General features: G+C 45.1%; 1 protein-coding gene across 3 annotated transcripts in view; it reads right to left on the reverse strand.

The window, feature by feature from the left end:
- Window positions 1–74: 74 nt before the first annotated feature.
- The window catches only part of sptbn4 (spectrin beta, non-erythrocytic 4), a 96,306-nt gene continuing 83,580 nt past the window's right edge, over window positions 75–12,800 (reverse strand). Inside the window, exons 40-44 of one of the 3 annotated variants that reach the window (XM_023962068.1) lie at window positions 12,218–12,474; window positions 7,718–7,781; window positions 7,389–7,559; window positions 5,237–5,279; window positions 4,960–5,135 (exon numbers count right to left, since the gene is read on the reverse strand). In XM_023962068.1, coding sequence (XP_023817836.1) covers window positions 5,262–5,279; window positions 7,389–7,559; window positions 7,718–7,781; window positions 12,218–12,474 — 510 coding nt within the window. In that variant the 3' untranslated portion in view covers window positions 4,960–5,135; window positions 5,237–5,261. Of the gene's footprint in view, window positions 5,136–5,236; window positions 5,280–7,388; window positions 7,560–7,717; window positions 7,782–12,217; window positions 12,475–12,800 lie in introns of all 3 variants that reach the window. The other 2 variants (XM_023962066.1, XM_023962067.1) reach the window with 2 other exon arrangements.

Below are 12,800 nucleotides of genomic sequence, written 5' to 3' on the forward strand. Positions count from 1 at the left end.
CCTGGTCGGTAAAAAAATCAGTTAAGTGTAGAAATGTGCAGAGGAACAGCAGAAAAAGGAACAAAAGGACAGAACTCTTTCCGATATCACAATCTGTATTTATTCAAAGGAACATCTTCACAGAGCCCAAGGCTGGCTGTTGGTTCGAATCCCTCTGTACATTATTGTTGCGTTTGTTCTCGGCGCCACCGCCCGCTCCCTTACAGTGACTGATCTGTGGAGGGATGAGACTTGAAGACATGCAGAGCAGTTTGGACCACGCCATCCTTCATGCAACCTCTGACCCCGACAAGTCTACGCCGCGGAAAAGAAGGAAACCGTGTGATCGGGGGTGTGGGGGCGGATGCAGCAGATCAGAGTTCTGACGGGTTTGATCTTTGGCTGTTGGTTCTGGACCGACAGCTCCATGACCTTTAACCCGCTCCACCCTTGTGCTTCCTCTACAGCGCGGATCCTCCAGCGTTTGGGGGTTGAATCCAGATTCATCGTCTGCGTTCTCATGTGTCCATGTTGGTGGGGTTTAGTCCAAATGTTCCTGGGTCGATCGTGCAGTTCTGGACGGTTCTGGAACAGTCTTCTGAGCCCTTTTGACCACGTCATCGGGGTCATTTCGGGCAGTGTGAATGAGCGCTGTGGCCCGTTTCTTCTCCATCTGCGGTCCTGCCCCCCGTCGGATCCGAAGCGCCGCGGGGCGCCGGGTTTCGGCTCTGCTGACGGCCAAAGTGCAAAGAAAAAGTTGCATAAAGTCTCAAGGCTACCGTGGACAGAATCCCCACCAGCGTAAATCCCTGAACGGCTCCAGCCCGCACACGCTCTGCAGGAATCCAGCGGTTCTGGAGATGAAGCTGCAGCGGGTCAGAAATGGAGGTGGAGGTCTGAATGAATCCCAAACTTAAAAGGTTTCATTTCAAAGCTGCTCGTCTGGGAAAAACAACAACAACCCCAAACGTTTCCACAAAAACATCTGATTCTCAACAGAAACGGAGCCAAACGTTCAAACCATCAAGTCCTTGAACTTTGATCGAATCTGAACACAGAAAATCTGACGAATCTTCTAATTTTCCTTTAAAGAATAAAAAATCTGCTACTTTGACTCGTGACGTTAAAATCTCCTTGAGAAAAAGCAAATGAAAAAATGAGACGATGTTTAAAACCAACAAAAGGATCTGAAGTTAGTTTGTGAACCGATGTGAAGCAGACCAGTAATGGCTCCAGTTCCTACAACATCACATCCAATAATAATCCAGAGTTACATTCATATTCTCCTGACTACCAGAGAAAAAAAAAGTCCAGTCAATTTTTTAAAAATCCATCAAAAACTACATATCCCAGAATGCCCCAACCCATCACATCTGGTATCATTAAAAAGCCCCAAATTGATGTGGGAGATTTTCCGTTGTAGAAGTGTTCTTTACAGAACACAGATTTGCATTGGTGGTAGTCAGGAGGATAAAAACAACAGAAAATAAGTTAAAAAAAAAGGATCAGAGTTAAATGTTGCTGTTAAAAGAAGTTGAATACATTGATTTAAAGTTGTTTTTATAAAAACAGGAATTATTTTATTCACCGATTTGCTCTGGAGACGATGAAAGTAACCGCTTTGATTCCTGATAAATTCCCACGATGCTAAATGTGATGAAGAGCAAAAGGCGTCGAATAATAATCAAAGGAGAACCGCTGCAGTCATGTGACCCTCCGCCTGGCGTTGAGCTGATTTAAGGTTCCTATCTTTTTAAGTCTAAAACTGGACTTTTCAGCCCGAGCAGTTTGTGAGACCGTACGGCTGATGCTCACCTATCAATCAAAAAAGAGGCAGTTCAGAGCTGTTTTGTAAAATATGAGGAATATAGAAAACTATGCAAAAGTAAAACGAATTAATGATAAACAACAATAATGATAGATTTTAAGTTTAAACACCAAAACGTATTTGAATCCGGTATTTGCTCTGGTGAAAGTGGATCATTTCCCCTTATTTAGGGAGTTCAAAGGTCATTTTGGTCTAGCTCCAGTTGCTTTTCACACAGGCTTCACTCTGGAAGTTGCCCTTTGTTTAACGTCCATCCATTCATTCGTTTTCTAAACCCGACGTATTCCATTCGGGGTTCACTGGGATGCTGGAGCCTATCCCATCAGGTGAAGGCGGGATTCAGGGTCGCCTTAGAGACAATGACCTCTGCAGCCGGTTTTCGGTCTGTGGGACGAAGCTGGAGCGTCCGGAGAAAATATGCACAGTCTGGGTTTGATCTTGGGACTTCTCGCTGTGAGGCTAACCACTACACCAGCGCGCAGTCAAACAAGTAACTTGTTGCTTTAAGTCTCAGGAGTAAATCCCGCCCGTCTGTCGTCCTCGTCCTTCATCCTGTCTTTCATCAAAGGGGGAAAATGTCTGATTTTATTAATACAAATAAATATTTACAGGGGGCCAAGTTTTATCCTAACGGGTTAAAAGCACGCAAGTCTGAGTCTCAGCAGCTTTACAGCAGCGAGGGGGGGGGGGGGGGGGCGTGGCTTCCTGTTTGAAACTGACCAAAATCTGCCTAAAAGGTTTTCTTCATTGTTACTTATAAGCAAATTAAATGTTTTTTTGTTTTGTAAAACACAAATCAAACCGAAACAAAACCGTGACCCGAACTCTGATGACAAAAGTGTTGTCAGTTCACGACGAAAAATTGTTCTTCGTCTCAAAAAGACGTAAAATTAGCCTGGAATTGTGCAGAATGTTGGCGCAGATTGCTGTTATCCTCCTGCTTCTGAAGCAAAAGCTGCTCTGCTGCCATCTAGTGTTTGTTTCTACGGAGATGAACGAGAAGAAATGCAAACAACTGGACTAAAAAAACTAAAGGTTAGATCTGCTCCACATGGTTCTGGTAGCTACTGATGGTTTTCAAATGAGGGAAAAATCCAACAGTTGAACAGAACTGACGTGTTTAGAAAAGCAAAGAGAAATTAGACAAAAAAAAATCAAAGGAAAACAAAGGAAGTCAAAAAGATATTTAAATATTTCAAATCGATCTGTTGGGCTGATATTTTGATTAAAATGACACAAAAACGTCCGAAAGCATCAGAGAACCAGTAGCTGCATTTCCATGACACAAAAACGCCAAACTTGATCAACATTCTAGAAATGTTGAAACAAACCATTAAACCATTAAATCCTAATTATGCGAAGAGAGACAATAAACGCGGCGAGTCATTCAGAAACACGGAACAGGACTTTGATTGACAGCAGACACATTCACATTTCTGCCACGGCGCTGGCGCTCGTCATAATCGATCAAAGGAGTTGTGGAGCGGCGGGCTCCTTACATGTGGGAGGGGCTACGGATCACATGGGAAATGTTGGTTGGAGATTCTACAGAGGAGCTGTGGATCCAACAATTCTGCACGACACGCCCAACTTTTGATGATCTGTGACACTGTGGGACCTCTGGTGGCGCCCGCTGTGCAGCCGGTTCCTACCCAGAAGCGCATCGCCATCCGGTTGTCGGTCACATGACTCATTTAATTAGAAAAAAAAATGTTTCCAGCGCAGTGTTGAGAAATATGTCAAGCTACCACCTCCAAGTACAAAAACTTTTCTTTTGGATAAATGCGAGTTTTTTTTAAATCGTCCTGTTTCCATTTATTATCGCAAATCCAATCATTTGCGCAATTTTCATGGTCAGTGGAAACGCAGCTGCTGACGTTCCTAACGCAGGATAGAAATCAGGGAGAAATAAGAACGTTGGGAATCAGACGTGCAGTGAAAACGGGTTTTTTCCCATCAGCCTCCACTCCAGACGCCTCTGCCAATCCTCATCCAGCTCCTTTCTTCTTCTTCTTCTTCTTGTATTTTATGGCTTTGTGGTGAGTTAACAGGAAATCAAACACAAGTGTCGATGCAGAGTCTCTGAGCTGCAGGCATCCCAACAAGTGAATCCTCTTCAAGCAAAAACATGCATTCTCCGCTGTAAATATATGTCTGCCCTCGCGTTCCGACTCATCTCGGAGTCCGGGGGTGGAACTGACCCTGCTGGCACCGGGTTCAGGGGCGGGGCGGGGGCAGAAGGAGCTGCAGGATGTGAATGAAGCCGAAGGTTTCTGGAAGACTGAAGTGACTTTGGAGGGGACGGACACACGGAGCACACGGCCACATGAAGAACCTGAGAGCTACGGAGACTCTGGGAGCTGCTGCCAGATGTTCCAATAAAAAGGAAATGATGCAACAAATGGGGGAAAACTTCTATTTGAGAAAAGAAAAGATCCCATGAAGCCTCGTTCATGAACGGTGTGACGGGGAAAGAGTTTGTGCTTCATGACTAAAGCGATTTTTTGGGGAGAAAATTTGATTTTAAATAAAATTTCACCAAAACTGAACGAATGAGGCTCAAAACGGAGCGACGTGAAGACATCTTCCAGACAAAAACTACCCATCAGCCCCTGCAGGTGCACAGAGCTCCTGCCAGAGCTGCTGAACCAGGACCTGTTCAGAATGTTAACGGCAGATGGGATGAAGAGGAGGGGAAGTGTACCGTGTTGCTCTGACTGAACTCTTGGATGGCCGAGGATTAAAGGACTCACAAACGGCTACATACAGACTCGGCTCATCCCAGAGGAGAACCAACATGGAACAGATTGAGCAACGGTTCAGAAAGCAACCAGCTTTGAACTGATGAAGTGCATGTCGAAACTCCTCCGTCTGTAGTACTGGGAATCCGCCACCAGGGGGCGTCAGTCAGTCTGCGTATTCTGGCAAAAACAGAAAAGAGAAAGAAAGACGACAAAGGCCTCCTGCTCCTCCTGTGAGCGGGTCCATCCCATTGGTGGTGCCGAGGGGGGGGGGCATACCTGCCGGCTGTCCGCGGCCCCCCGACTCCCTTCAGAGTTCGATCCCAGCGGACGCGTGACGCTCACTTCTTCTTACCAGAGCGTTTTACGTCCGACTTCCCGCCTCGCTCAGACTTCTCTGACCGTTCTCCTCTTTCTTTCTCTTTCTCGGCCCCCCGCTCCGACCTGTTATCCGCCTTGCTGCCGCCGTCTCGCCGCGTCCCCTCGTCGGTGGATGAGGTAGTTGGTTGGGGCTGACCCCATTTGGCAATCTCCTCGTGCTCTGAAATACTGGCGGTGATGTTGGTCACCCACGTCTTCAGGTCGTCCTGCAACGAGGGGGGTGGGGTCAGAGTCAGAGCATCACGTATGAAGACTGCGCGAGTCGTAAGATGGGGATAAATTAAGAAAAAAAAAGTAAATATTTCACCTCATCTTTCGCATGAAACAGAAACTCACTGCCATCCTTCGTCCTGCAATCAGAAACATTTGATAGTAACAATTCATAAACATCTTCAGTTCCACTTTGAATGCAGATTCTACATAAACACAAAGAGCTTCCAGACAGCACATCAATAAAACAGATACCACAACAAAGCACAACTTCCTTGAAGAAACTGGGATAAAAAGCTGCTTTGAGCCATTTCTCTGTTTGAATACTTACAGAGTTCACAAAGCTGGAATAGATTCATAGCGAAACTGTAAACTGATTTTTTTCGTTTACAAATCTCCACTCAGCCATCTGTACTGCTGTGCACGAAGAAGGCATGAGAGATGAAAGTAGCAGGGGGCGGGGCATCACCTTCTGTGACAGTATACTATAATATATGTTGTTCCTGTTATCACAGGAATGTTCTCAAAATAACCCACGATAGGTCAGCTACGTTCACACTGCAGGGCTTAATGCTCAATTCCAATTTTTGAAAGAATCCGATTTTTTGCAAGGCCGTTCACATTTCCAATTAAATGCTAATTTTTGTGATCTCCTGTGTGTCCGTGAAACGACCCCGAAGTGACCCGCATGCGCAGAAGAGTAATCAACGGTGAACGACGTCACTCGTTGTTTGCGGAAGTAGCTAACGTTAACAATGGATGTCAACAACAGTGTTGTCAACAGTGGAGCTTTTTTTGCACTATTACATTCATTTTATTAATTTCATTTTAAGAGCCAGGATCCTCTGCACCCACTGTTGTGGAATGGGGATGTGTATGTGCTGGGGCCGTGCGTGTGTGTGTAAGAGAGAGGAGAGAGCGCGTGCAGTGCCGGAGGGAGTGAGGGGGGCAGTGGGGGCGCGCATTCATGTTGTGTGTTACGGAGGAAGGAAAACGTTAATAAAAGAAGGCTTCCCCAGCAGAACTGCTATTGACTCTTTAGTAACCCGCTCTGGAGAATCTGAGGGTCCGAACGGGGAAGTGAACCCCGAAGGAGGATCCGCCTTCGGCCCTGGAGAAGGTTTCCCCCACGCTTCTGACCACGGTCGGAAAGGAAAAAAAGTCATCGTGGGAAAGGTTCAACACCACCCTCGGCCATTTCGCAGGAATCTTTTTCAAAAAGCTACCGGTTGCGATAAGAACCCTTGCGTTTGGCCTGAATAGAGCTGTACACCCAAATATTAATCAAATTGGTGACCTTGCTTCCCTTCCACTGACTGGTCTCAGCAGCATCGTCCGCCATGGTTGTTGTTTATGTTCTCGTTCTCGCCTACTTCCAACGCAGAATGATGACGTTTGTAGCGTATCGATGACGTACGGGTCGGATACATGTGGTCTGGCCGGTCAGATGGGGGTCGCATTTGAAAAGATCGGATACGTATCGGATTCAGGACCACATACCCAAGTAGCCTGGGTCGCATTTGAAAAGATCAGATCTGTGTCGTTCAGACTGTCACGAAAAGATCACATACAGGACGCATAGGGGCAAAAAAAATAGGTATTGGGCCATTTCAGGCTGCAGTGTGAACGTAGCCGAAATCTGCCGAGTAGAATTCCAGATGTTTGAAGGCTGTAAAAGTCCTCACTACACACTAGAGACTTTTCTCAGACAACAATTTTTTTACATCTTTGTTTCTTCTTTAAACCTTCATAGAAAAAAAAAGAACTGTATAATCTAATGTAACACAAGATCAACAGCCAATCAGGACACAGATCATTATGTGCTGTACAGAAAAAAATAGAAATCTGTGACTGTGAAAGGTGATATACTGAGGTAATCAGCGTTTTTCAACCTTTTTAGAGCTGTTTTTCAGGTCTTTTATAATTTTTTTTTTTTAAAGAATCAAAATTTTACCAGATAAAGAAAAGTCTGTAGTTTGTATTAATCTTATACAATTATTCCGATCAAAGTTATTCAAAAAAATATGTGAAATGATCAAAGTGGAACTTTAGTGTAAAAAAATGTTCCTACATTTATTACTGTTGTTCCTGTTTTTTTTAAAACATTTTTGTAATTTTGTTTGTAAAAGTTTATATTTTGGGAATTTTCCTTTTCTTTTAAATTAAATTGTGATGTTTTTAGACCACAAAGTCAGACAAAGTCAGGTTTCATCTTTCTGGTCAGCATTGATCCCGAAGTTGCGTCTCACTTCAGGGTGAAGACGTTCTTCTTCTTCTTGTAGCCGTTGGTGACGTCGCACTGGCAGTGGGAGAGGCTGAGCATCGGCTCGTTGTTGTAGGGCGTCGTCGTGTTCTTGGCGTCCTTGTAGAATCCCAGCTCCCCCTTGTTCAGCACACAGTACAGGTTGACCCACGATCTGCTGTTGGTGGGGGCGGGCGGGAGAAAAGGGAAAGTGGAGAGTGAGGACGGGGACGGGGAGTGAAGCGCAAAGGGAAGGCGGGGATGGGGAGGGGTGGAGATTGGGAAGAGTCAAGAGGAGCTGCCAAGTCACTGCTGCTAAGCTAACACCTCACTCACCTGACCAGAGCAGACAGGTAGGTAGGCGGGATGGACCAGCCCCAAGAAGGGAGGAGGAAACACACTGCTGAACAAACACAGATGAACGCACGGACGCACGGATGACCACACGGAGGAGGTGGGGATGGAAGGATGGAGCGGGACGCTACAGACACAGCGCATGCTTGAGTGCGAGTAAAGTTTGACTTACCTTAGAGGAGACAAGAGGAGGCAGCCAGGAGGGTAGAAGAAGAGAGGAGAAGAGACACGAGGAGTTTGGTTAAATGCCACCTTTGGAAACAACGTACACATCAACTGCGACCCCTTTTCCCCTGTGACGACATGCAGGCGCCGTTTGGAGCGCTTCTGCACATGTGCGGTGCCTGCACTTCAGGTTTGCACATTTTAACCTAAAATCATCAGCAGTTTAAAGATCCTCTCTGATGATAATTGTGTTTTTGGAGATATTAACATGTTCTTGTAGCATTTTTCTCATGATCGAAGACAGACATAAAGGGCCTTAGGCAAAAAAAAAGAAAGTGTTTCTGATTTTTTTTTTATTCAAATCTTGTGAATCGGGAGCAGCCGAAAAAGAAAATGCAATTTAAATAAAAAACTACTATGGTAAGCATCAAGCCCCGCCCCATTCTGATGGATCTACTTATAGAAGACAAGATCCATGAACCCGGGGCCGCAAATGTTTCCAGAGTAGGAGGCTTCCACTAACCTGCTGTGTAGTCTGAACCAACTAAACCTAATCACATTCTTTAAAGATAAGATTTTATGTCTCATCCTTTCCTAATTCTGTCTCCAGGTGATTTCATTTTTAAATGAAATCAAAAATTTTGGTTTCTTGCCATTAGGTCAATGACAGTAAAACTGCGAGACTCTCAGGGGGGGTGAAAGTGGAGTTTTGCGCGACACCGGCTCTGCAATGTGCGTCTATTGTGTATTGATGTGGTAAAAAAGGGACGCCAAGTTTTGAAGTCCGGTGGGTGAAAATCCTGTCCGACATTAAAGCGGTCCGTGTGTCTCCAGCTCATCGTCTGCATCAGGGTCATGGTGTAGTCTGCGTTTACATGGACAAAAGTAATCAGAATAAACCCCTGATCTGAATAAAAATGTGTCATGTAAACACGCCGCTCGGAATACTCTGCCCCGATCAGACTCAATCAGATCAAAATGTCTTTCCGATCGAGATAGGTGGGTTATTATTGCGATTGCGTGCATGTAAACAGTTTCTCCCGATCGTGGGTCACTACTGCGCTGGTTTAGGTCGTGCATAGACAGTGCAGCGCTCCAGAGAAGGGTTTGGTGCAGTCCTGAGAAAACGTGTAAACAATCATGTGAATTCATGCTTCCAGTCGTGTCCAGACAAATATAAAAGCTGATGTTATTCCCACATATTTACGTTCAATAAAAATGCACATTGCTGTATTGACCGCAAGGATTTGAACTGCATCCAAGTCTAAACGCTGTTGTTGGTCCACATTAGCTTAATGCTAACCCTTCTTCCGGCGCCGTTCGGTCAAGAAAAAAAGAGCACAAATATAAAAAATGACGAGCGAACAAGCACTTAATAATAACCATAACAATAATAAAATCATGTTTGGAAGATCGTCTCGCTCGATGCAGCATGTTTGTTTGTCTACAACAGAACACGCTGTTTCTTCTTCTACGGTCGTTTCTGGTATGTTAGACAGTTCTGGGCGTGTCCAAACGATTCGTTCCGAAAGTGTGGCGTCTGTAAACCTGTGTTACAATCTGATGAGGCTTTACACAGTGCAATTCTAATCCGATCTTTGATCCGATCAAAGAGATTTTGCGCATGGAACCGCAGCATAGTGTCTCACGACTCCTGCGTCTCCACACCAACACTTTTGTCAAACAATCTGGTCAAAAATCCTCACATGTTCCCGCTGCTTCGTCAGCCAGACGCTACAAAGCGTCGTGTGTTAACAGAAGTGCGCTCGCCATGTGTGTGGTTGTGTTTGTGCGGGATTTGAGTATCACGTGCGCTTGTATTCCCCGTGCACGGAGAGTAGAGGAGCGTGAACAAAATTCACGAAAAGGAGCGGAATATACTATTACATCATACATGGATCATTAGGTACTTTTGTTATTATTGCTCATCATCAAAAAGTAGGCGGCGACTGCTTCACTTATAGGCGGTGAGTTTTGAGGCCCCTGATGTTCATCTTTGTTTTCCTCGTCTGAGCTGGCATCTGGCTGGATAGCTCCAATATTTTTGGATGCATCTGTAATGTGAGGTTGTTGGTGTGAGGGGCTGTTAATCAGCGAGAAAGCACGTAAACAGATGGATAATGGGAAGCGTCAACAGTCCCTGCCAAAAGTCAGAGGTCACCAGCTTAGTGGCCTTGTGGAATAGTGTCCGCCCTGTATCTGGAGGGTCATGAGTTCAAATCCAGGCCAAGACTTTAGAAACGGGACCCAATGCCTCCCTACTTGACACTTAGCATTAAGGGGTTGGATTGGGGGGGTTAAACCACCAAATGGTTCTTGAGCGTGTCTGTAGCTCAGCGCTCCCCCAGGGGAGGGGATAAAATGCGGAGGACGAATTTCACACACCTAAGGTGCGTGACAGATAATAACTTTAACAGAGGTGAATTTCTGATGCTCTGCAAAAATGATGTCTTAGAAAAACAACACAAGTTTTTTTTTATGCTGGGTAAAAACAGCAGAATTACAATTAATTGTACAGCACTTTGTAATCTGGATTTCCCAAAGTGCTATATAAATAAAGTTTATTATTATTATTATTATTATTATAAAAGATAAATGAAAAATAAGGTCTGTTTGTAAACAGAAAGACTGTTTGAAATGCCTGAAACGGCTCCACAGCAAAGCAGGTTTCATCCTCAGTGAAAGCGATCAAACGGCTTCTAACAAACAACATAAACGGAAGGGTGATGCATGCTCCCTGCTGTCATAACTCCACCTGTACATAGACACTTTAATTTAAAAAATAAATAAAGTACACACCTTAAGAGTAAAGCATCCACAAGTGTGTTTTTTTTTAAACTTTGATGACACTAAAACCATAAACATTGATTTTATAAACAGAATTCACATGCAACCCCCCCTCCTGAAGAAGATGAATGAACTTACTGTGTGTCCCGTCGAATTCCTCCGTACACAATCACAAAAGAAGCAGTTTGGAACGTCACGCGTGTCAAGCCATTCAGGACTAAGCGTTACCTTGCCATGTACATAGCAGAGCATGTACATGTGACACACTCATCCATTGCCTGGAGTGGGAGCGTATGTGAAACTCATCCAGTGCTGGACCTGGATGGGTTCTCAGCCGTGCACGGTCAGTCCACCCCCCCCCAAACCGGGGGACTGCGAGGAGACCCCTTTTCCCCTGACGTTTCTCTAGAGGAAGCATCATGGCCGTCTGTGCAGGTGAACGTGCGTGTATGCGCATGAGCAGCCGCTCCATGACCCCCGGCTGCGTTCATCAGCCGGCCGGTGAGCCGGCTCCTCTGACAGCCGGGGTTAGATCAGGAAGCACGGAAAGCGTCATGCATGAAGTCTTCTCATGCCGTGGGATTTCTGCAGCGTCTGTTTGTTTATGGAACTGCTGTCACAATAAAAACTAAAGGCATTCAGACGCCTTCACCAGAACACAACCAGCTGCTTTTTTTTGGGCCCCTTTGTCATTTGCGTCTTTTCGGAGAAACGTTTCTAACTTCTGCTGTTTCAAACATTGACAGATCATTTCAGACAGATTTTCAACACTTAAGAAAGATACAGTGATACAGTACAACTTTACATTTTTTTTCCCTCAACTATAATTGGAATATATGGCCCACTGGGTGGAGCAAAGTGAAAGTTTTGTTGAGACCCCCCCCCGCCAGTATTAAACATTAAGCTGTTGACATCTTGTTGACACGTAGTTTAATCGTACTTCTTCCATGGTTTTTAACGTGGTTCATTCGTGATACATCGGTGAAAATTTCACGTAAAACCACAGCCCTTCTGGCTTTTTCCACGTTTTCACGTATGACCAATTTTTATCCGTGCAACATGCGCAAAATGTACGTAGTGGCTGATTGGCACGGCCTTATAATAATAATAATAATAAAAAACTTTATTATGTCTGAAGGGCGGAGTTGTTGGTTTGATAATTGAAGGAAGTAGTTTTTTTAGTGCGTGTCAATACTGAAAAGAATTGATACAAGGAGTCAACATTTCAAATGTTTGGTTAATTAAAAAAGTTTTGTGCTCTACAAAAATCTGTGGTCTATATATTTGGAAATTTCCCAGATTTGCGTTAACTTTTGCGTTAACTTTGTGTTGGCTGTGTTTTTTTTTTGCTTATCAGGCCTTAAGTACCGCCCCTTTTGTCAGTATTGGATTCATAAATATTTACGGTGATAACATCAGTAATGTGTTTATTTGCTATTTGGAATACCTCAGTTCCAGAAAAAAATGACAAATGGGTCCCACCCCCAACTCCGGGACCTCCCCCCCCTCAGGGTGGCCCAGAACACCCACCTGTTTGTACTCTTCTTCAGGCTCTCGATGTCCAGCTTGCGGAAGAGGAACCCCTCATGGTGTGCTGTGTGCGTTGGAGGCTGCGGGACCGCCGGGCTGCTCTGGGCTGGCGCGGACCTAGACCGCCGCGTGGTCTCTCCTGGCTCTTTGGGTCGCGGCCTTCGTCTGGGCTTGGGTCTGTCCCGCGCTCGAGGCCGGTCTGGACGGGAAGTCTTCTCTGGGAAACCATTGGGCAGGCGGGGGACCTCGCCGCGAGCCTGCGGGGCAATGTTCGATTCCACGCCTCAAAACAGGAAGGTTTATCTACCCACAGAGGCTAAACGTCTACATTCGGTTCTCAGCAAAGGAACCTGTTCATGTCTGCTCTCAGATTCCTGTAGACTCAGATGATCAAAGACTCAGGCAGCTGCAAAGGTTCTGCAGAAGGATTCATCTTCAGTGAGATTTTTAGTTTAACTGAATCCTGAAGAGCTGAACGCCTGAACCATAGACTGTAAAAACAATGGACAGCCTTCATGTTCCCAAATAGGAAGTACCCACTGGTTTCAAGAAACCAAGATCCCATAGACTTCTATTTAGAAAT

Source organism: Oryzias latipes, chromosome 13, assembly GCF_002234675.1.
Source record: "Oryzias latipes chromosome 13, ASM223467v1".
NCBI lineage: Eukaryota > Metazoa > Chordata > Actinopteri > Beloniformes > Adrianichthyidae > Oryzias > Oryzias latipes.